The sequence below is a fragment of the Barbus barbus genome (genome assembly GCF_936440315.1).
Source record: "Barbus barbus genome assembly, chromosome: 45".
In the NCBI taxonomy this organism is placed as follows: domain Eukaryota; kingdom Metazoa; phylum Chordata; class Actinopteri; order Cypriniformes; family Cyprinidae; genus Barbus; species Barbus barbus.
In genome coordinates this window covers 2,142,754-2,168,217 of record NC_136723.1, presented here as the reverse complement: position 1 = coordinate 2,168,217, position 25,464 = coordinate 2,142,754, and the positions used below count along the sequence as shown (strand labels likewise).

At 38.9% G+C, this 25,464-nt stretch overlaps 2 protein-coding genes across 2 annotated transcripts; both read left to right on the top strand.

Annotated features, from left to right (window-relative positions):
• The first annotated feature begins 291 nt into the window (after nucleotides 1-291).
• Nucleotides 292-2,278, top strand: LOC306863900 (purine-rich element-binding protein gamma-like). Its single transcript, XM_079407494.1, has one exon. The coding sequence runs from the start codon at nucleotides 1,187-1,189 to the stop codon at nucleotides 2,147-2,149; it is 963 nt and encodes a 320-aa protein (XP_079263620.1). The 5' UTR covers nucleotides 292-1,186; the 3' UTR covers nucleotides 2,150-2,278.
• A 5,895-nt stretch (nucleotides 2,279-8,173) lies between these two features.
• Nucleotides 8,174-24,110, top strand: LOC306864387 (uncharacterized protein). Its single transcript, XM_079408391.1, has 9 exons — nucleotides 8,174-8,251; nucleotides 9,461-9,602; nucleotides 9,762-9,927; nucleotides 11,250-11,484; nucleotides 11,591-11,734; nucleotides 11,829-11,991; nucleotides 15,154-20,093; nucleotides 22,875-22,921; nucleotides 23,044-24,110. Exons 2-9 carry the CDS (start codon nucleotides 9,485-9,487, stop codon nucleotides 23,669-23,671), a joined length of 6,441 nt encoding a protein of 2,146 aa, XP_079264517.1. The 5' UTR covers nucleotides 8,174-8,251; nucleotides 9,461-9,484; the 3' UTR covers nucleotides 23,672-24,110.
• The last annotated feature ends 1,354 nt before the right edge of the window (nucleotides 24,111-25,464 follow it).

The window sequence follows — 25,464 nt, the reverse complement described above, 5'->3', positions numbered from 1 at the left end:
TATACTTCAGAGATATTTTACTCTTAAGAATTTCTAGGGGTGCCAATAATTGTGTCCAACGTGTGTTTGAGAAAAACATTTATTTCATAATGATATTTCCCCCCATTTTAAATTCTTATTATCCAATGAAAGGTTAGCTTTTTGTGAATTTTTTAAATAAAAGATCAAAAGGATTAACAAAGCAGGTTAATTTTCACAGTCTTCTTTGATCATATTTGCCAAGGGTTCCAATAATTCTGACCACAACTGTATATCAATGTTATATATCGTCCAGCCCAAAAACTTAGGGTTTTTGTCAGTGTTTATTTAAAAACATCCAGTTATGCAGAATATAAGATGGTAAATATTTAATTGATGAGTTGTCAATACGATATATTATAATACAATATATAGGGTATGATTTTACTGCAAAATTCAGCATATTAACACAAAATGATCAGTGTTTCGTTGCCTGGAGACCATTTGTTTCTTTGAACTGCAGCGATTCATTTGCTTCTCTCTTCTCTGGTTTTTGGCAGTCTGTAAAAATATACCTCAGATTTCTTTTCAGATCTATTTGTTCAGTCAATCGCAAAGCTTTTTCTCGTTTGAGGTGTGTTTTGTCACAGCATTCACGCTGAAAACCAATGCTGCCGTTCACCCTGCGTCCCAATGTGCATACTATCCACCCTATCTGCCCTAAATAGTACTGAAAATTACTAATATCACAGAATTTAGGATGGATAGTAGTTTGCACATTGCAGGCACAGTCTTTTTGCCACTCATTGGGCGGAGTATACTCACGTCACGTGCATACCCTCTGTCTGAAGTAGTATGGCCTCATTCTGGAGTACTGATATACTGCATACTTCTCTGTGCGCAGCGCAGTGCGTACTCAGTACGCAAGCGATCTGTGGCTGTGTGCTGGAGGGGGAGGGGTCATTGAGTTCATTCGCACTACAGCAGATCCGCTGTCTCTCTCTCGCTCACACTCTCACTTCAGGAATATGTGTCCGATGGATGGCGAGGCGAAAAACAAGAGCTTTTAAAACATGGTGCATACGGTACGCGCCTTCGCGCTTCGCTTGACCTTTCATCAGGACAAAGGAAGTCGATGAGCCGCTCCTGCCGTTTCCAGGTCAGCCGAGGAGACTCGCCGGTGCTCGATAAGCGGAATAATACCGAGCGAAGCGATGAAGCGCCGTGAATGATTATGGCCGATAGTCAGCGAAGGGGCACGGACCGAGGCAGAGGCAGGATGACTTCAGGATACTCGCAGCAGTACGCGAGCGGCAAAGCGCCAGACATACAGGAGCTGGCGTCCAAGCGAGTTGACATCCAGAAGAAGCGCTTCTATTTGGACGTGAAGCAGAGCACCCGCGGACGCTTCCTGAAGATCGCCGAGGTGTGGATCGGCCGAGGCCGGCACGACAACATCCGCAAGAGCAAGATCACCCTCTCCATGTCCATGGCACCCGATCTGCGCTTCTGCCTGGGGGACTTCATCGATTATTACGCGCACATCGGGCTCCGAGGATCGTGCCAGGCGGCAGCGACGGAGGGGCAGAGCAACGGCCAGGGACGCGCACCGGAATCCCGCCGGAGAGCAGCGGATCCGGCGGCGTCCCCCAGCGGCTCGGCCGTGTCCGAGGAGCAGACGCACCGTGTGCTGAAGAGCGAGTTCATCGAGCGCGACAACAGGAAGTACTACCTGGACCTGAAGGAGAACCAGCGCGGCCGGTTCCTGCGCATCCGACAGACCGTCAACCGCGGACACGGGGGCATGGGCTACTACGGACAGGGCATCGAGCAGACCATCGTGCTGCCGGCGCAGGGCCTGATCGAGTTCAGAGACGCGCTGTCGCAGTTAATCGACGACTATGGCGACGACGAGCCCTGCGCGCGGAACCACGACGCGTCGCCCGAGCTGCCCGAGGCGGCGTCGTTCCGCGTCGATAACAAGCGCTTTTACTTCGACGTGGGCTCGAACCGCTTCGGCGTCTTCCTGAAGATCAGCGAGGTCCGGCAGCCCTACCGGAACACGATCACCGTCCCGCTGAAAGCCTGGGTCCGCTTCGGCGAGAACTTCATGCGGTACGAGGAGGAGATGCGACACATCTTCAGCTGTCATAAAGAGAAGCGGACAGACGCGGAGGAGCAGGAGGATTGACGCACGCTGCTGCTGCTTCGGATGATGATGCTGCTCCTGGTGTTAGTTGTACCTGTAGCCACCTGCTGTACTCACCGGACACTTTACCGTGCGGCCAGTCCCGTTCATGCCCACTACTGTTGATTTCAATCTAAGCAGAATCCAAGCGGCTCTGCTGGGGTTGCAGTGTGTGTGTGTGTGTGTGTGTGTGTGTGTGTGTGAGAGGGAGCGCGCGCGCATTAGGATTTGGTGTTATTACATCCAATACTTCTTCCCAGGCTTAACGTGTATTGGGGGCTGTTGTGCAATTTCTCAAAGCTGGGAATCATATAATCAAGCACTTAGGTAACACTTTATTTTGATAGTCCACTTTAGACATTCTACTAAGGCAGATGATACACAGAGAAATATTGCTGGGTTAATCAATGGGCAACCAGGTGAGCCACAGGGCCTACAACCAGGGGCGCAGATGGGATTTTTTTAACCAAGCTGTCAGCAGGAACGGGGAAGTCGTGGCCTAATGGTTAGAGAGTCGGACTTGTAACCCGAAGGTTGCGGGTTCGAGTCTCCGGCCGGCAGGAATTGTAGGTGGGGGGAGTGAATGTCCAGCGCTCTCTCCACCCTCAATACCACGACTGAGGTGCCCTTGAGCAAGGCACCGAACCCCCAACTGCTCCCCGGGCGCTGCAGCATAAAATGGCTGCCCACTGCTCCGGGTGTGTGTTCACGGTGTGTGTGTGTTCACTGCTGTGTGTGTGTGTGTGCACGTTGGATGGGTTAAATGCAGAGCACGAATTCCGAGTATGGGTCACCATACTTGGATGAATGTCACTTCACAGCAGTCCAGTTGTTGTTTTGGGGGGGTGATCGGGTCACTATGAATCTGGGGGGGTCATGTCCCCCCCGTCCCTAGTGCCATCTGCGCGCCTGATTTACAACTACAACTGATTTAAAGTATCCAGATAGAAATTTGTTACCCGTTCTCAGTGGGAAAGTGCCCAAGCAACATTGCTCAAAACTATAAAAAATACATCCCTGTGTATCATCAGCCTTAATAGTAAGTATCTTTGCAACTAAATGTAAACTAGCAGTCATTAGAGTATTAGTAGACTGTCTGCTTAATATCTTCTGGCTGATGATACACTGGGCAACTTTTTTTGAGCAACGTTGCTTGGGCACTTTTCCATTGAGAATGTGTCATTTCTATCTGGATGTTTTAGATCAGTCACTGTGTCCACCTGGTTGCCCATTGATTAACCCAGCAATATTACTCAAAAAGTTGCTCTGTGTATCATCAGCCTTTAACAATTTATTTTGATGGGTCCATAACATACAATATACTGACTATAAGAAACTTTGCAAGTATATGTCAACTTATTCTACTAAATGTTAAACCTAACAGTCTACTCTGAAAGTTAGTAGACATGTAGTTGCAAAGTTACTTATATTAGTTAGTAGAATGTCTAAAGTGGACTATCAGAATAGTGTAACAGCACTTCTATCAGAGATGCACTGCACACGAGTGCGGGGTATTTTTATGGTCCAAAGTGAAGCTTTTCTTTTTTTTTTTAAATCTCAATCACGAGAACTGCAACATTTTGCCATTGCACAAATACTACGTTCCCCATTTGAAATTAGAAACCAAAAAGTGCATTAATATTTTCATTATATGGATGAATTATTTACATACGAAAAATACCTAACCTGGTGAGGATGCTTGAACTATAAAGCATCAAATATATGACATTGTGGGGCCATGCTTTAGCATAAATGAACGGACACACACTAAAATTAGATTTTTTTGGCTTTAAATAATAGATTTTAGTGATATCAATCTCTCTGATGAGACAAATGCTAAATGAGTCTTGATAGGTGTGCAATATTTTATTTTTCCTTGTCAGTGGGTTTAAACGAGAACTGTGCAAAAGCAAAGCAAACAGATAGGCTCGTTTTAAAATAACAGACTTTAGTTTAGCTTGGTTTGCAGGGTTATGTGGTCTTGCGTGAAATGTCAGACTGGATTCACACAGACCTAAAAATGTTTAAATGCATTTGACATGATGTCATTCCCATCAAAACAATAGCTGTTTAAAACTACATAATAGTATCATACACATATTATACTGCATAACTAAGATGAAATCATTCATTTTTAAATGGTGTATGAGAAAATGTGACAAAAACAACAAGCAATTGGCAGCATCCCCAGATGTCCTTCACACCCAATTCATTGGATTGTGGGAACAGTTTTTGGCATACAGTTTTAAAATCTACACTGAAATTAGGCGTGCTATGCACAGAATGCATTTTGCATACTGAATTTCATTCAAATAAAATTTAAGCTGTAGTGTACCACTATGTAAACTAGTTGCCTTTACTAAAACTTTTTTCCTGGGGTTGTAGCATTTAGAGGCATGGACATACATGCACCTAGGCAGTTGTTTTCTCATTAAAGCACAACTAATGAGTATTTTCGTTGGTTTTAGGTCTGGCTCCAGTTGGCTTACATTTACATTTATGCATTTAGCAGACTCTTTTATCCAAAGCGACTTACATTGCATTCAAGTTACAGTTTTTACATTATCAGCTCTTGCTTTCCCTGGGAATCGAACCCATGACCTTGGCGTTGCTAGCGCCATGCTCTACTATTTGAGCTACAGGAAAGCCTTTTGTTTACTTGTACTGTAATTATTGTCCAGCTGATAGGAAAAGCAATTTTTTTCCGGCACTTTTTTCTCCGTGTGTGTGTGTGTTAGAGTATTTATGTTTTAGAAGAATATAACTGAATTATGGGTACATTCTGTGGGTTAGTGTTAAGATGCTGATCTATAACAGACACCTCCTACAGGAAGCACTTTATTCAAACAGCACTTGGAGCTGCTTCATCTGCTTTACCACTGCGACGAGAACCTTCATTTGTGCCCCAGATGAAAAGAGTGACAATCGTGCTCCCAAACGAACACCTCAGCCTTTCAGAAGTGCATTCATCTGTTTGCTCTGTGCGCTTCTTGGTTCTTTTCGATCAGATTTAGTTGCAATGTGTCATTTCAAGGGTCTGATTAGCATATCACTGACACCGAGTATTCAGTCTGTGATTGTATTGTATTGTATTGTCTGCACACAGATTTCTTACAATAAGGGCTGCTAGAGGAGGCAGTATGTACTAACGTTGGGTCATAATGCCTAGTATGCAGATTTCCCGTATTTAGAAGGTAGGAAGGTTGAAAAAGGTAGGATCCTTTTTTTACCAATTAGAAAGTTACCTTAGCATCTGGTTGTCGTCTTTTACCTATAAAGCAGTAAGTGTGTAAAGCTGGTGCAAAATTAATGAACCATGTGCACTTTAAAAATCTGAGTACAGGTTTGTTCCCAACAAAGAAACGAGTAGAAGTATGCTTGTTATACGTGTATGTGCAATGCATGACCAGAAGAGAGCAGTGTTCGTATGATGTTTTTCTCGCTTTATGTATAGGTGGTAAACCATTATTGCTAGTGCACACAATTTATCGCCCTGATGAAACAGCGTATTTAATTTTAAAGGAATTATTTGGGAAGATTAATGTCTATTTTCCTGTATTAGAGGATACAGCTATGTCAATTTATAAGGCCATCTCAAAATGCGATTATATTGCAGCTATATCCGAGTTACTCTAAACACTTGAATTCATGAAATTGGACTGTTATGCATATCATGTACTGAAGTCACAGTTTTCAACCCATAGGCCTTAAAATCATTACACTGTGGTTGTAATGATTGACTTTAGGGTTACGAAATGTCGTTCCAACGTAGTTTGCCTTCATCTCTAAAATGTAACATTTTGTACGCATGATGTTCAAAAACAAAAGGACCGGACAAAAGGTGTTTCAAAGTGACCTCGTGAATAAAACGAACAATAAAAGCAAAATAGAAAAATATTTCAGTTCGGAGAATACCAAAATATAACAGCAGAGATGCATACACTTCTGTATATGTTCTTGATAGTGGTGTGGGTAATGTGACGTTCTCAAAAAAGAAAGGTTCACAAGCTTTCTTGAGTTGTTCCTTTTTATCTTTGTGTTGACCATCTGCGGTTGGAATTAAGACGTGTCCGTGTTTGTTAAATGATTTTAAAAGATGGCAAAAAAAAAAAAAATGTTTTGGTGTATCTTTAGATAATGTAATGTAGTGTGTCCTCCTGTAGAGCCTTCGAATATTATACAACTCAAAAACAAGAAAGAAATGGATCTGTCTAGTAGCACTTTCTTTTCACGTGAGTACTGTATTAGTTTCTGTTTAACATGTATGGTACAGTATGAATATTCCTGATTTGCCTTGTGATGTTTTTAAAAGGTTGAAATATGTAGGATACATATCTGATGAAATATGAAGTTTTAAATTGTGCATGCCAACAGTAGGGTCCTGACAAACTTCAAATATATATGAAAAAATGGTGCTATATGAGAATATATAAAGGTGCTGAACTGGACCCTAGCTGCATGCTTGTTGAATGACAATGGAAACAGTAGAGCAAACCCGAGGCTTTTCAATCTTGAGATTGACGACAAGATGCCCTTTCTCAACGCGAGCAGTTTTGCGTAACTAAATCATGCACACATGTGTCTGTGCAGTCGTGGGTGGAGGCTCCCTGCACACACGTCTGGCTTAATTCTCCAGTTAAGGTTGCTTTGAACAGGATGACATAAGAAAGGAGCACAAGCTGCCTTTCAGACATGCAACCAGGGAGCAGCCCATCCACCATGGCTGATACTCAGTCTTTACACAGCACATTATAAAACTGGTGGGTGAGAACTTGAATCGGTTGGCGTCTCATTGTGGAAATCCTCACCAAAGTACATGCTGAAATGTGTGATGCTTATTTACAGTTACTCAATATTTGTGTGTAAAAGTTCCACAGACAATCTAATAAAGTACAACTTTTTTATGTTTAGAATGTGTCTCTTGATCAACTCTTCAGATATCATTGGCTGATTATATATTATTGACTGTTTTTATCTTTTCCCACATTAAAGTGAGTTCATAACTTATCTTTGGTAGTCGTTTGTACAGGAGTTTGGAATGATACTTTTGGCATAGAAAATGTGAATGTTTTTAAATTAGTGCTTCAAGAACTGCGCTATCCTATAGGCTTCGAGCCCTAAGCATCAATTACTTTTTGAGACATTATGTGCTTTTATTTGGCTAGATATGTGTATACTGAATGAAGAAATAGCCTTCTGACTCATGGTCATTTGAGCTCAAGCGCTAGGCCATGATTTCTGATAGCTGCTCGATCTTAACCTCTCTGGTCTTTTCTTTCAGGAATACTGGTTAATTCTGAAGGATTGAATCACATAGTGGCAGCAAGTAATCATTTTCGGCTGTTTTACAGGGAAACATGCATAGCATGTCTAAATGTTTTAAGAACTTTTGTTAGAGATCAGAATCATTCGCCAGAAGGAAAACCAAAAACAAAAAAGGAAGCAGCTTCATATGAGGGTGTGATGATGGGTGTAAACGATGAAAATAGAAGCTTCTCTTTCTGAGAATGATGGTCAGTTGGTGCACTCCTTCAAAGGAAAAATAATTTTCCCTCTTGCATAAATGATCCAAATAACTTCAATCTGAAACAACATAACACACACGTTATTCATTATAAATAGTGTAATCAAATGGTTTAAAAAAAATTTAAACAACCATTTTATTCAGATTGAAGTGTCATCTCTAGAATATTTATACATTCTAAAGAAATGTATTGGCTACACTTTTTCTAATGAGCAGTGTTTTCTCATGAAGCCCTGTGGCAACCCCTAACCTATATATAAAGTATTCACAAATAGTATAATACTAACATGTAAAAATATATATATTTTAAAACAAAAAAGATCCAAATGTTCTCATCTCTTGTCTATGTGGGTGATATTTTCGAGGCTCACTGGTGGTTGGACTAAAGAAGAACCCGTGGTGTTAGTAACAGTACTAGGTAATTTCCTGTGCCTTTGCTGTTCAGCGTTTGAGGTCAAGCGATTTCCTTTTTGGTATGTCTCACTTGATGTTCCTCAAACTGAAGTGACAAACTTTGCACAGTTCCCTGCTAAGACATCTTAGATAATGCCATACATGCTCAACTGCCATTTTACATGATGGTAAGTACCCAAAAGTTTGATCTTACAAGTTGAAATTATTGTTTCTTTCAGTGTGTTGATGCCTGTTAGTTTGTTTGCTCGGTTGTGCTGTAGACGTGATTTTACTTGTATATAAACATTTCACATGTATACATAGCTGTGTTTTCACACTGTTGTGTTGTCATGTGAAACATAACCAGCATGTATTTCAATACTACTACTAATGCAATGTTGAATTTATAGCAACATTCCCCAAACCATGAGTTAAGTAATGCTTTAACTGACCACTTCTGAAGGATGTTTGTTTATGCACGTAAAAGCTTAAATACCTGTGTCGACATTTGCTGTGGCAATGTGATTATTTTCCAAGATGCATTTCTTTCTTTCTTTTCAGTAAAGATTTCTATAACACCCCTTGTACCAAATAGCATTTTATTAATGTGTTTAAAAGGTTTTTGAAAAAAAAACATGGTAAATTGTACAAACAAAGAGCTGACCAGGTTTGAACAACATTTAAGCAGAAGTTAATGAATGTGAGCACTGCAGCAGAAATATAATCTGGACAAGAGTGAAGCTATCGCTGCCTTGACGTTTGGTGAGAATTAGTTTTACCGTATGTGACCCTGAAGCACGAAACCAGTCTTAAGTCACTGGGGTATGTTTGTAGCAATAGCCAAAAATACATTGTATGGGTCAAAATGATGGATTTTTCTTTTATGCCAAAAATCATTAGGATATTAAGTAAAGATCATGTTCCATGAAGATATTTTGTAAATTTCCTGCAATAAATATATCAACTTAATTTTTGATTAGTAATATGCATTGCTAAGAATTTCAACTTTAAAGACGATTTTCTCAATATTTAGATTTTTTTTGCAAATAGTTGTATCTCGACCAAATATTGTCCTATCCTAACAAACCATACATAAATGGAAAGCTTATTTAGTCAGCTTTCAGAGGATGCATAAATCTCAATTTTGAAAAATTGACCCTAACGACTGATTTTGTGGTCCAGGGTACCATATATTCATCGTAAAAGCCATATATTCATCGTTATCTAAACATCTGTATAGTGAAAGAGCAAATTGTTTTTTATCTGTTTGCTTGGCACTGGTAAACCAGGTGGCAGCTTTTGATAGTTTTGGTAATATCTGCTGAGCAAATAGTCATCAGACAAAATGTACACACTCTTCTACATGTTAGATTAATATACTTTTTTTTTTTCTTCAGAGTGAATACCAGTTGTAAACAAGTATGGAGAAAAGACAGTGTGAGGAGACATTAGAGGGTCCCAGATCAAACCAGTCAACATTAACAGGAACCCTGGCACTGAAGAACTTCACCATATGGAAGAAACGCACCTCTGGAGAAGGTTTTACTAGATTTTCTTAAAATTCAAATCAACAAAATAATATTTGTGATGGCATACTAAACATCCAAACTGTTTCATGATAGTGCTGTCATAATCCAGAGCTACTGTTAAGTTCATCAGCTGTTTTTAAAAAGTGCCTTTTGACTTCTTTTGGGTCAGTCCTTTTGGAACGTTGTTCAGAGGAAAGCCGCGACTACAATCGCATTCAGACAAAACTGAGAGATGCCAAGCTGGACACTAGAGAGGACAGAGAAAATGCGTGGGTCTGGAAAGATGTTTGTTTAGTGCTCAATGAGGAGCTGCTTAAAAAGTTATCTGAAAAAAGGTAACTACATAAAAATGCAGCATACAATAACATGCTGGCCTGTTTATTTCCAGTGCAGTCGCAGGCTTTGCTCTTGTGGCACCTCAGAAATTCTGAAATTAAAATAAATTTCCCACAATAAACGAATGTTGCTTTTCATTGCATACAGCGGGTAAAATAAGTATTGAACACGTCACCATTTTTCTCAGTAAATATATTTCTAAAGGTGCTGTTGACTTGAAATTTTCACCAGATGTCAGTTACAACCCAAGTAATCCATACATACAAATAAAACAAAACAAATAAGTTCAGAAATTAAGTTATGTGCAATAAAATGGAATGACACAGGGAAAAAATATTGAACACATGAAGAAAGGGAGGTGCGTAAAGGCATGGAAAACCAAGACACCAACTGAAATCTATCAGTAATTAGAAAGCAATCCTGCGCTTAGTCAGTGGAAATTAATATTAGCTGCTTCAGTCCAACACCTAAAGTACCAGGATGATGAAGATGAAACAAGGGTGGACATTTCAGCAAGACAATGATCCCAAACACAGCCAAGGAAACTCTCGATTGGTTTCAGAGAAAGAAAATAAAGCTGCTAGAATGGCCAGCCAATCACCTGACTTGAATCCAATAGAAAATAAGAACTAAAGGTCAGAGTTCATAGAAGAGGCCACAGAACCGTCAAGATTTGAAGACTGTTTGTGTGGAAGAATGGGCCAAAATCATACCTGAGCAATGCATGCCACTAGTTTCTCCTTCAAGTCAAGTCAAGTCACCTTTATTTATATAGTGCTTTTAACAATACAGATTGTATCAAAGCACTTAACAGTATCAGATTGGAGGATAGAGTGTCAGTAATGTATAAAAATAAGATTAAACGCTACATTTTCAGTTAAGGCATTTCATTATTGAGATGTCATTGTCTAGATCAGTTTAGTTTAAATAGTATCTGCTAAATCAAATTGACGATAATCACTAGAAATGAAGTGTCCCCAACTGAGCAAGCCAGAGGCGACAGCGGCAAGGAACCAAAACTCCCTCTGTGACAGAATGGAGAAAAAATAAAAAAAGGAAAAAGGAGGCGTCTTGAAGCTGTCATTACCAACAAAGGCTTTTGTACGAAGTATCAAATAAATTAGTTCAATACTTTTTCCCTGTGTAATTGCATTTTATTACACATAACTGAACTTATTTGTTTAGTTTTCTTTGTATGTATGGATTGCTTGGGTTGTTACCAACATCTGGTGAACATTTGAAGTCAACAGCACCTTTAGAAATATATTTACTGAGAAAAATACTTATTTTACCTGCTGTATCTGTGACCGCTCATCTTCAGGGCAGAGATGCGAGCCAAAGGAAGACATGGGAGAGAAATGGAGGAAAGATTCTGTTTTCTAGCTGCATCGGATCAAATGGCGGCCCAGATTTGTCAGCATGGTCTACGGGTCAGCAGCACTGTCCAGTATGCCTTGGGAAAGCCATCACACGGAGTATATCTCTTTAGGCATGTCGATGTGGCTCTGAAGTCTAATACCAGCGTATTAAGTTTAACAAAAGTTGTAATTTTCAAGGTTTGTTGAATGTTTCCTGTGTCCTTTACAGTCTAAGCATTGTAGAACAACATTTATTAATGGAATGACAGTAAGTAGTGAACATTGTTGTGTTTTGGGGCTTCAGGTTCTTTATGGAAAGGTGAAAAAAATCGCTCCGAGCTTGGACTGGAACAAAACGCAAGATCCCACTGTGGGCTTTGACTGCTACATGTGTAAAGATGAAGTGTCCCATCGAGACACTCTTCACCAGCAAGCTCTGGGCTCCTCTGTGAGTTGATTTAATCTCAGAATAGCCAATTATCCGATCAAATGGACTGGATAATCAATTTATTAGTCTTATTAAAAAAACATTGTCCTTCTAGGTTTTTCTGTTTGACTTTAACGAGAAGCAGGAACTCACTGAAAGACCCAGGCAGTGTTTGCCGTATGCTGTAGTTTCATTTGTCCCTGCTAGCAGTGCCATTCTGACTGTGCCTACAAACCTACCACTCTCAGCTTCAGCGCCACCTATTGGTCAAGTGCATGGTGAGATAAAACAAACCTTTTTATTAAGACTTCAAATGCATGCCCATCAGTGTTGGGCAAAATTACTTTTAAAAGTAAAGCATTTCAATACTGCGTTACTCCCTAAAAAAAAAAAAAAACGAATTACGTTACTTAGCTATTCTGTTATGGAAAGTAATTTGTTATGTTACTTTTGAATTACTTTTTAAATCTGGGCAGGGGCTTGCTTGTTTGTTTTTAATATAAAAAACTTATTTTACAAATGTAAAAGCCCTTTCACACCAAAAGTGAAATGAATGCGCCTCAGGCAGAAGGAAATGTAAATTCTCGTCTGTGCAGTAGAGGGAGCCGCTCAAACAAATCACAAGAAGAAAGTTCAACACCATTCAGCAATAACAAAAATAAAACACAAATGTGCCATTTTTGCTAAGTATGGTTGAATTGGATCATCGAAGGTCAGCAGCAAAGACATTGCTTAATAAAATGGGATTTAAATACATAAATGATATTTGTCTTATTTAACATATTTAATTATTGCATGTTTGTATAATATTCTGAGTTTGCATTTCACTCTTTTTGTTCTTTTGTGGAACACTGTGTAGCAAATTAGCTCAAAGTGAGATGAACATAATTAATCATAACGGGTTGTTATCAATTATATATTCATCTTCAGGAATTAACTGTAGCATTAATAGTACAATAAAATGATTTGCTCGTCTGCAGTATGGACCATTTTAATAATCTATTGACTTTAAGGAAGATTATTTCCTTACTAATACATGGCTCATTAGCATGTAACAAAACCGGAACGTTAAAGTGACCTCGTTTCTGTGAGCTGCAGACACAGACAACCAAGCGTGAATCGGCTCGGGTATCGGTTAGAGGAGACCGATCCAAATCCGATATTGTGCGTATACTATTCTGTGATATTGTTGAGCCCCACGAAAGGCACAAAAACATTAGAAAGCACCATAAAGTTTTCGTGCACTATATTTCAAGTGTTCTGAAGCTGTTCCATAGTTTATATTTAATATTTAAGTCTTTAAATTCAAGTTCAGGTAAACTCTTCTCTCTGCCGCGGCTGTCTGTTATCCTCCATTCAGCAATCAAACTGCGTGTCGCCTTCGGTTAATACAGTCAAACTCTATTCAACAGCGCACAGTTACTGAGGTTTAAAACTTAAAAGAAAAGGCTTGATAAACTTACGAACAAATTTAATACACTACGCATCAATATCTCTTCCCTTTGTACTTTGAACGTTTCTATGCGGACTCAGAGGGCTGCGCGCTGTGTCTCCGTCTCGCAAGGGATGCGCATCATTCTGTGCACGGGATGCGCATACGCGCTTTGTGCCGCTCTGTATTGGAGCATTACATATTATAATAGTTTTGCGCAATGAAAGATTATTAACAGTCTTTCTTGTTCTGTCCTATCTATCATATGTTAACTTGCTGCCTTCATTACTGTGCTATAGATTTAAAAGAAATATATTTTAATTTTATAGTAGCCTATATATTTATATATAAATGTATTTGCTTGTTTTTTCATGAATGTATTTTACAACAATTCAAAGAGCAATGTGTATAATTTCACCAGATTTAGTCCTACACTTATTCGCTTTTAATTGTAAATTAAAATGTTTCACTAGGTTTTATGAAATTATTGTGCACCCATGATTTTTCTAGAGTATCTTTTGCTGTATTATAAACCAAGTTTATAATAGTATTTTTGTCATAGTTTATGATTATATACTTTTTTTCATTTGTTATTTTTCATTAAATTGACGTTATCTATGTTTAACACACACAGACACACAGAAGTATAGAAATTCTACATCGATTTAAAAAAAACTGCGCTGGTATCGGATTGGATCGTATCGGCAGATACTCTGAATTTACAGGATCGGATCGGATCGGTTCTGAAAAAATGGTATCGTTGCATCCCTAGTTGATTGGTCCGAAGTTAAACCGCCAAAGTTACTGAACTTAAAACTGCCAAACTCGGACTGCCCCTGTCCGGTGTGGGAGAAGTTTTATCTGGATCCTGTAACACCCATTTTTGGTCAGTTTGACCAATAACAAGGCACATAGTTTCAGCGGGAAAGTGTTTCTTTGTCTCACTTGACACCTCATTTGCATGTTTTATGACTGTTCTGCTCAATCGGTGTAATTCTTCCCACAGTACCGTAAGAATAGTATGCTGCATTTCACAAGGTCACAATCTACATCACTGTTTGAGAAATAAAGAGCAGATCATTTTGATATCAAGAAAGAGACATCTAAAAGATATTAAACCAGAGATACAATCATACTGCTGAATATGAGTGTTTAGAGCTTACTAATACAAATAACGAGGGGTCACTAGGCTAATATAATAATGAAACATACAAACAACACATGCCTATACCAGATACCTTTGTAACTGATTTAAATAAATAAAGGAAATGTCTCTATGCGTGTGTGTTGTACTCATGGAGGTAGTCCACTGGTCAGCCAGGCCGTTGGTGTCTGGTATCAAGGGTAATTTAGTTCTCTGGAATGTGTTTGAAGTCCGATGGAGAGAACAGATAGTCAATTCTGTCTAGCATCTTTTTGACAGTGGGGGGACAACCACTGTCAATTTAGCACCCATATAAAGGTAGAATGTGGGGCCAGGCTGTGAATTATATGCAAATGTCAAAAGGCTAAAAGGGTCTCTTAAGACATGAAGTCTCAATGACCATCAAGGATCATAAGCAGATGCTACAACTGAATGTGTTTTTGTGCAGGTGAGATTAGTAAATACATGTCGATATTTAGTCTAGAACTACAGTAAGATCATGTTCACACACAACGCTCTGCACTTACCCCTGATTTCTCTCAACATGGCAACACCAGAGCAGTCAATACATGAGAAACAAAGTAACTGGAGTTACGTATTTGAAAAAGTAACTCAAATATTTCCTTCTAAATTAAAAAGTAATGTTACTTTACTAGTTACTTAAAAAAGTAATCTGATTACGTAACTCGCGCTACTTGTAATGCATTACCCTCAACACTGATGCCCATCATTTATCAAGTCAAGTTTATTTCTATAGCACTTTTCACAATTCATATGCAGAAATGTATGTCTCAGTGTTTATAATGTATCAAGTATTTTAATCAATAAGGTGTTTGTTTATTTTATCCCTGAAAAATACAACAGACCGTTTTAAGGCACGTACTGTAGCAGAGAGAAGAGGTAAAGGAGGCACTGCCACCATTACGTTCAAACACTTTGGCACGCCAGGCTGCTTTGAGACAGATTATACACCTCAGAAACCAGAAGAAGAAGCTCCACTTCAAAAGACCAATATGCAAAACACTCGGTCATTCAACCCCAAACGGCGCTGGATTGCTGCCAGTGAGGACGCAGATTCCAGCAGTTCAGGGCCAGTTATGGATCACACTGCTTTCTCTCAAAGCTTGCTGGGAAAGAAATTATTCCTGAGTAATCACAAAAAGAGAACTGTAAGCAATGACACTGCATGGGACATAGTGCCTCAAAGTCAACTGGACAAAATTTCTAGCGTAGTGTATTCTTCACGCTTGGTTAGGGATCCTCGTCTATTTAGACAAGAAGCAAATCAACAGAACAACTACTCAGAGGCCAAGGTAGCATACACTGGTTCAGGATGCGATAATAAGAAATACCAACGAGCCGATAAAAACCAAGACAATTACGGATTTGCTGGAAATAAGTGTGATTCAACAAAGATGCCAACAAAGAAGGACACTCAAAGAGAAACCTCAAAGATTGACCAATGTTCGCATACCCTGACATTGCCCTCAGTGAAGTTATTCAAAATGAAATTCCAAAAATATGCTGCCTACTTTAGAATGAACGAGGAAGAGAGGCATCAAAAAATATGGTCACAAGAAAACATGTCAGCAGAACAAAAGCAAGAATTAGCTGACCGTATACATTTTTATGAAGTTTATTATCAGAAGTATAAAAAGGGATTGATCTTTCAAAATGTTAGTGAGACAAAGAAGTCCAGCCTTTCTCAAAGAGAGCCCAAAGAAAATCGCATTTTACAGACAAATGACGATACGTACAAGCATATTCAGTCCTATGTGTGCCAACCAAAACGTTTGTCAGATAACAGGGGTAAATGTAGCAGAACACACATTTATGAGACCAGTCATCTATATCATACAGAATCTAGTGCAGTAATGTTGACAGAAAAGGGACAGGATCAAGCACCAGAGACTCACCAGGACCATCCTGATAGATGTCTGCTTCAGTCTCCAGATAAACTTTCAGAGCAATCGTTGGTGCTGAGATCATTGAACCTCAACCTCACAGGTGAGAAAACTGAGACACAAAGTGTGCATCTTGATCTCAAGCACCCAAGTCCTTTAACTTGTTCCTCTAATGAAGCTAAGCTTAGTCACAGCATAGAATATGAAAGCGAGCTCTCCAGAAGTGCTGTAGAGGATCAGTCTACTCCAGGTGATAACTTGACTGAAAAGCTCAGCACTGGATCATGCCTTACGTATGCAAACAAAGTCATGGATAACACAGTCATGGAGATTGCAAACTGTGTTGAAGTCTCTAGCTGTGGACCATCAGAGAACTATGATCTCAGTCCTCCCATGACAGTAAAGCAAAAGGAGGATGGGAAAAGTTGCTGCGAAGTTCAAGAGGTGGGTGCATTTAGATGGATAAAATGCTGTGAAGACTCATCTCCAGAGCTTCATATGGAAACAGTAAAGCAGCACAACAGTACTCACTGGGAATTGTACAAAAGAATTCAACTTGATCAACTATTGCTAAGCACGTTTCAAAAGCATGTTTTCTCCTCAAGTACAGACAGAGATATGAGCAGACCTGCAGACAACATTTCCAAGCTAAAAAGTGAAAGCAAAGATCACAGCGAAGCTGAAACTAACCTAAACATGAAATTCTGGGAAGATATCCATTCCAAAGTTACTCTACAATCCAGCAAAACATCTGCTCATACAACAGAAGTGCTTTCTCTCTCTGAGCGATTTTCAAAAATCAAAGGCCTTCAGAAGAAATTGAGTGAAAAAAACAACAAAATGATTCAAAGCCCAGGAACACAAATGTGCAGAAGCGAAGGATACAAAGAAACTGCAACTTGTAATGCTGAACTAATACAACTACTAGCTCAGAGGTACAGTAAATCTAAACTCTATGTGAAATGCAAGAGCTTGAGCAGACCAGGCTGTAAGAAGGCATGTCTCAAAAAACAGCACACATCACTACGTCACTCTCTAAAGAGGAGCAGATATGTCAAGAAGACACGCTTCTGGAAAGCAAAGAGGAATCTCAGCAGAGCAGCTGTGTCGGCTGATGAAACAGTAAACAGCAAAGCAACACCAGACTCTTCAAACAGTCAGTCTGAAATAGTCTTTACAGAACATGAAGACACTAATTTAAGAATGTCTCACACATCTGATGACGGACAATTATTACATGTTCAGGGTTCCCAGGAGGCTAATGCCACTCTTCCTGAGACCAAACCGATAGAGGAGCCAATAAATCCTACAGAAGATCTCTATAAAAGTGATTCAGTCTGCACTGAGAAGGCAACAACAGATTTTACTTCAAATCTAATCCCTGTAATGGTGGACAAAGGAGAACAAGTGAAGACGACTGAAAACATCTCCAATCAAAGCCAAATATCTTTGATTACATGCACTAGGAAAAAACATGGGAGTATCAAAGAGTGCGAAGAGGAGAACATGTTGCTAAATGTAACATCAGACACTGGACTGAATCTGTTAAGAAAGGAGCATTTCACAATTAAAATTTCAGTAGATGACAATGTAGATGCTGATTGTGAGGCATCAGAAACACACAGTGATGTGCCTGAAAACAACAGTCATACAACTGAGCTCAGGTCAAATGTGACTCCAGAAGCCAAGCTGCTGGATACTATCAATGTTGAGACAGACACTATAAAATGTAGTGAGCAAAATGCAAATATGAATAATACTCTAAATGTACAGTGTTTTGAAGGAACAGAACGCATGTTGCCAAATATCCCACATATGAACCAATCAGTCCAACCAGTTTCTACCAGCATATCTAATGTAAGCAGTGTTTGGAGTACTGATTCGAAGGCATTTGGAAACACAACATCAGATTCAAAGCAGCGTGGTCCAGAGGCTTTGAAATATACATCAAATAATGTTGTAGATCTTACTGTTGATGATCCAGCTTTGAGTGAGATTTCCTCAAAACGCACAAAGAAGAGCTGCAACACCAGTTTGCTTGGTTCTACCAAATCACCAAATACTCCGGCAATCAGAGACTATTGTAATTCATCAAGGCCAGACCAAAACAAAACCGATGATGCACATTCGCCAGAAACCCAGCTCATTTCTAAACTAAGAGATTATTTGACCAAATTTGAGTCCACTGTCAAGAAACAAGAAGCAGTGAATGAAGATCTTAAAGAAAGACCAGTGGTGTGGATAACGCTTGACAGCACAGCACATAAACAGCAGCTGTTTGAAAAAAGCCAGTACTGTATGGTGAATGTTCCTTGCCTGATGCCTCACGAGGGTGAAGCTGTTAAAAAAGACAATTCAAGTGAATACACCGAAACCCCTGTTCAAGCTAGGAAGGCTCTTCGAAGTGAACATGCTCGACATGCAACTGATGTTTGCCTACTAGTGCCTGTTGAATCTAAGAGAGGCCGACGATCTTCTCAAACCAAACGAACCAGCAGGCAAAGATCAAGGAGGAGCTCAGTCACTAGTGTCAGTCCTGACAGTACCAGTGCTTTAGACACCATCAAATATAACAGTCCTCCCCCATTGCCCCAGGTGAATGACCGGAGTGCTGTTTTCCCAGAAATCTCCATCAATAACTCCCTTAATGCCCAGTTACAGATGCAAAGAAAGCACACAACAAGTCAACAAAATCCCTCAGTGAATTTGAATAGTTTATATGAACGACAGAGTCAAGAAAATCAATCTTTGAACACTGTAAAAAATATTGATGAAGGCAATGTGAGCAGTACATTTGCTGACAATAAATACAGTATCGGTGACATTTCGAACACTCTTAAGTTGGCTGACCAAACAGTCTCATTAACCGAACTTGGATCTTTGCAGTCTAAATGCAAAAGCATGCTGCAGCATTTTATCTCAAGTTTTGAACAAGATCAGAAAGTGCCATTCAACCAATCTTTCGTCTCAAGGTGTCTCATCTTAGAGCAATATTTGGACCATCCACCTGCACAAGTAGACCTGAAATATGAAGCGGTGAATTCTTACTTGGAGTTGCAGATGATGATGGAAGCTTGGCAGTTTTTAGAAAACAAAATCAACTTTCTGAGCGGTAAACCCACATTTAGGAGTTTGCTATGGTATGACCCTTCTCTTTATGGAGAACTCTACAAAGGGGAGGTTGGCTTTCAGCAGCAGTCATCGTTGTTTGCTTCATTTCAAAAGATCTTGGCACAAGAGGGCTACAGTAAACTGCAGGAATACTACAGTGTGGTATCCTCCTTGCACCAACAGCTCCATGCGGCCCCTGATGCATCTTACTACATGTATCTGAAGAGTAAGCGTGAGATCCTTGAGGCTGAGGCTGCACTCAGAAATGCCCACGACATTAAAAGCTTCTTTTTATCTGTACCAATGTCTACAATGATAAATTTTGGAGACAGTTTGGAAAGATTGGAAAAGACACACAAAGTGATAATGACTTTTGTGGAAAAACCTTCGGATCAGTTGCCAGGGACATTTGATGTGGGCAAAGCAGAGCATCTGTCCATCACATGCAGATATCTCCAAGAAAAAGCTCTTTTCATGAAGTCATGCAAAGAAATGATTAGCAAAGTATCATGGTTTGGAATCGAGCACCTTCTTTATGATGCCTCTAAGGTTCTTGTATGGCAAGACATGAGTCACGGTGCACCAAGCGATGCTCTCAAGACATATAAGAGTTCAAATCCACAGATTATTTTTGGGGTGACGGAGTCAGGTGTTACTCTCATAAACAAAGTGGAACAGCCCCCTCTGTCTTTGGATGGAGCAGAGATCCCAACGAAACAAAAGAGTGATGCTGCTCGGAAACGCAAGAGTTCGCAGTTATGGACGTCCTCTCAACCCAGTGTTGCACAGGTAAGATTTTAAGACCTGTCAACCCTCCTGTTTTTCCTGGGATTCTCCCTTATTTTACCATTTTATCCCGCTATCATCCCCTTTAAATATTTGATAACACTTTAGAATAGGGAACACTTATTCACTATTAACGAAGAGTTTTCCCTGAACAAACTCCGGTAACACTTTATTTCGATAGTCCACTTTAGACATTCTACTAATAGTAAGTAACTTTGCAATTACATGTCAACTAGCAATCATTAGAGTATTAGTAGACTGTCTGCTTAATAACTTCTAACACTTTATTTTGATGGGTCCACAACATATAATATACTGAATATGAGAAACTTTGCAAGTATATGTCAACTTATTCTACTAACCCTGCACCTACCCTAACAGTGTACTCTGAGAGTTAGTAGATATGTAGTTGCAAATTAATGAGAATTAGTTGACATGGAGTTGCAAAGTTACTGAGGCCTTGAGGTACTCCATACTGCACTTGTGATTGGTATGATACCTCTTCATTTACTGCCACACATTGATGGCGGTCAGATAAGTACGATTTGAACCATGCCAGTGCACTTCCTCTAATGCCAACATAATTTTCTAGTCTATTTAAAAGAATGTTGTGGTCGATACTGTCAAACTAAGATCCAGTAGCACTAATAGAGAGATACAACCACGATCAGATGATAAAAGCAGGTCGTTTGTAACTCTAATGAGAGCAGTCTCAGTACTATGATATGGTCTAAAACCTGACTGGAAATCCTCACATATATAAATTTTCTCTAAGAAGGAACATAGTTGTGATGATACTACCTTTTCTAATATCTTTGACAGAAAAGGGGGATTCGAGATCGGTCTGTAATTAATTAATTATTTGGGGTCGAGTTGTGTTTTTTTAATGAGAGGCTTAATAACTGCCAGTTTGAAGGTTTTTGGGACATATCCTAATGACAATGATGAGTTAATAATATTCAGAAGAGGATCTATTACTTCTGGAAGCAGCTCTTTTAGGAGCATAGATGGAACAGGTTGTTGGTTTAGATGATTTAACAAGTTTATACAATTCTTCATTTCCAATAGAAGAGAATGAGTGGAATTGTTCCTCAGGGGATCTATAGTGCAGTATCTGATGCGATACTGTGGCTGACAGCTGCATGGTTACAATTTTATCTCTTAATAGTTTCGATCTTGGAAGTAAAGTAGTTCATAAAGTCATTACTAATGTGCTGCTGGGTAATGTCTGCATATTTTTTGTTAATTTAGCCACTGTATTAAAAATAAATAAATAAATACTTGGGGTTGTATTTGTTTTCTTCTAAAAGAGACCTAAAGTAAGCAGATCTAGCAGTTTTTAATGCTTTTCTGTAGGATAGGGTACTTTCCCGCCAAGCAATACGAAATACCTCTAATTTTGTTTTTCTCCAGCTGTGCTACCATTTTCCGGGATGCTCTCTTTAGGGCCCGAGTGTGCTCATTATACCACGGTGTTGGACTCTGTTCCTTAATCTTCCTTAAGCATAAAGGAGCAACCGTATCTAAAGTGCTAGAAAAAGAGAGAGTCAATAGATTCTGTTACATCATCAAGTTATTCTGAGCTATTGGATATGCTGAGGAATTGAGGTAAATCAGGAAGATTATTTATAAAGTAGTCTTTTGTGGTAGAAGTGATGGTTCTACCATATTTGTAACAAGGAGTTGGCTTTACAGCTTTAGCTATATGGAATATACAAGAAACTAGATAATGATCTGAGATATCATCGCTCTGCTGCAATATTTCAATGCCACTGACGTGTTGTTTAACACCAATGGAGTTTAGAATGTCTATAAATGCTGATCCCAACAAATCTCTTTCATTATCAACATGGATATTAAAATCACCAGCAATTAGGACTTTATCTGCAGCCAGCACTACCTCAGATAGAAAATCAGCAAATTCTTTAATAAAGTCTGTATGGTGCCCTGGTGGCCTGTATACAGTAGCCAGTACAAACATCACAGGGGATTTATCATTAACACTTGTTTCTTTGGATAACGTTATATGAAGCACCATTACTTCGAACAAATTATACTTGAAACCCGACCTCTGAGAAATACTGAAAATATTGCTATAAATTGTGGCAAAACAGTACCTTTACCTTTTGGATGCAGTTCATGTTTGTAACTGTAATCTTGGGGGGTAAACTCGTTTAAAGTAATGAAGTCATCTGGTTTTAGCCAGGTTTCTGTCAAACAAAGCACACCTAGTTTATGGTCAGTGATCATATAATTTACAAAAAGTGCTTTTGTAGAAAGGGATCTAATATTCAATAAGCCAAGCTTTATCATTTTTTTATCTGTATTATATCTGTTTTTTATTTGTTGAACATCAATTAAATTGTTACTCTTACTTTGGTTTGGATGTTTTCTGTATTTTCTAGTTCAGGGAACAGACACAGTGTCTATAGTGTGATATCTAGGTGAAAGACGTGACGTGACTTTAAATAAAAATTGCTCTGAAATCACTTTTTTGCTTTTCTTTATAATGGTATAATGCATTGTTACAGCAAACTCTCATTTGGTCTGGCTACTTACATTAACTATAACACCCACTTTTTACAATCCAATAATCAGTTACTAATAAATAAAGTACAGTTTTCCACACTGGAAACTCTCTTTCACATGGAAAGTCACATTTCACATTTGACTTTAATGATAGAACTGCTAGAACTGGATGAGAGAGGTGCTTAATTCCATTTGGCTGCAAATAAAAACTTTGTGTATCTTTCTAAATGTTTGTTTGTTTGTTTTATTATCTAGAGTGTAAAGGCTGACAAGGATGTGGCTTATAAAATGGCTAAAAGGAGGTAGGTGACATTTTCATGATTTAATTTAAGAATCAAAGAATCAGCCTCTAATGTATTGGTTCTGAGTGCATTTTTAACAATCCTGAAATGTGTGGGTAATAAATGTTTTCCAACATCTTCAGGTCATCTCTCTCACCCCTAATGCAATGTAATAATGTGAAACCCCTTTTCCAAACAACTGCTGCAAGCCATGTTGAGAACCCGAGCCCTTACTACGCTCTTCCTCACGGAGTGGATCCGGGGCATTGGGGAATGGTTGGAAGCACTGCTTCAGACTGGAACGCCTCGAACTTCCCACCTTCACCTTCGACGTCTCATGCACATTCTCTTCTTCTGTCTAATAGACGGGCGACTTTATCACATTTTGATGAGAGGAGATCTTTAGCAGACAAACAAAGACCTCAACAGCCTTCAGTCTTGGCTCCCCAAGCAACTTTACGAGGAGATTCTTGTGTTTCACGTCTAGCATTTGACACTGTTAAATATCAACAGACTAACACTGCACCACATTGTCCTGTGCTCTCACAAGAACAAGTAAACCAGTTCAGTTTAGCCATGACTCAACCTTATAGTTTACCAAATTGCCCTTTGAATGCTAATTTGATGCCTGCTCCTTTCTCTGTTCAGGCTTTGACGCATGTCCCTATGCCAATTCATTACCCCTACTTCCTTCTGAATGGACAAACATACACCACAGGCTCCACTGCAGCCATTCACCCTGATACTAGATATTACCCTAACACCATTTAGGGCTAATGTACTATGAGCTGAGATCGAAGTGAAGTGAAGTGAAGTGACGTGTGACCAAGTATGGTGACCCATATACTCGAATTTGTGCTCTGCATTTAACCCATCCAAGTGCACACACACACAGTAGTAAACATACACACACACACACACACACACCGTGAACACACACCTGGAGCAGTGGGCAACTAATACAGCAAAATTACATTAAAGAACTAGCTTAACATCTTATAACTAAAATCCCACTGATTCACAAATGTAGTTGGTGCTTTCAAGCAAATATACTTTAATGTGATGTTAATGTATATATGATATAACATACATTTTCTGGTAAAACCTTCCATGTATTGTAAATAACAATGTTTTATATAAAGAATTGATGTTCAGTTACTTTATTGTAGTATTTATTGCGATTAAACATTTGTTTTCTACAAGTTAAAATGAATAAAGAAATGGTTTGATAATTCTACATATTCAAAGAAAAATTGTTCTGCAATATACTGGCCAATTAGTCTACTTAATATCAATGCTGCATTCAAATAAATACTGTTTGTAACCTCTTACACATTTATTTAATTAGAAATTCATTAGAAACATGATATTTACATTACTAGACTACACTGATTCTGATACAGATCCAGTAATGCAATCTTGGCAGCTATTTTACAGTATCACTCTGCTGAGTTTTATTACTTTGCTGTTTATAAACATGTAACTTGTAGGGTGACAGCTCCTTTTGTTTCTATTTTTATTTTATTTTTTTATATATATTTTTTTTAAATTACTCAATTTTATTTTATAAAATTATATATTTTTTTTAGGGCCGGGACTTTAACGCGTTAATTTACATTAATTAATTACACAAAAATAACGCGTTAAATTTTTTTAACGCATTTTAATCGCACTTATTTTTGCACCGCGGAACATTTCTCACTGGATGAGTTTCGGCGAACCGATTATACTGGAGCACCAACTAGCGTTCAGACGAAAACAAACCAGTGAACATGGACAAAGAAGCTGATGAGACCGCTTTGGTTGGCCCTGTGGATGGGAAATTTTGTTATAAAAAACGAATGGATGGAAGCGTCGATAAGAGCATGGTTGTGTGCAAGCTATGCAAAAAGGAATTCGCATATCACCGCAGCACATCGAGCCTCAAGTATCACCTCATGTTCTGAATGTACTTGAAAGTATTGTGTTTTACTTAAAAAAACAGTTTACAGAAGGTATACCTACCTATAGGGTACCTGAATTTCAGAAATGTAGGCTACTATATTTCTAAATATCCTATTGCTACACTTAATGGCAATATTGCACTGGTCTGTTGGACTTGGTTGAACAAAAATAAACAATATTTTGTTGCTTAAGCTTATGTATTCAGTCATTATTCAATGGTATACTAAAAATCCATATGAAAAAACTTACTTCTCACTGTTCTCAGGTCAAATATTTATATGCGATTAAAATGCCATTAATTTCGATTAATTAATTACAAAGCCTCTAATTAATTAGATTATTTTTTTTAATCGAGTCCCGGCTCTAATTTTTTTATATTATTTTTTAAGTCAAGTCAAGTCAATATTATTTGCATAGCGCTTTTAACAATGCAAATTGTGTCAAAGCAGCTTTACATCGGCTTGATATAAAGCTGGGTGGCTTTACATCAGCTTTACAGTATTTAGACGGGGAAATAGTTTGTCGAAATAGTGTCATTCTCCCCTGGCCAGACAAAATCAGCAGTTTAAATCTAGGCTAAAGCAGAATCAGATTGTGCAAAGGACTCATCATGTTCCTGT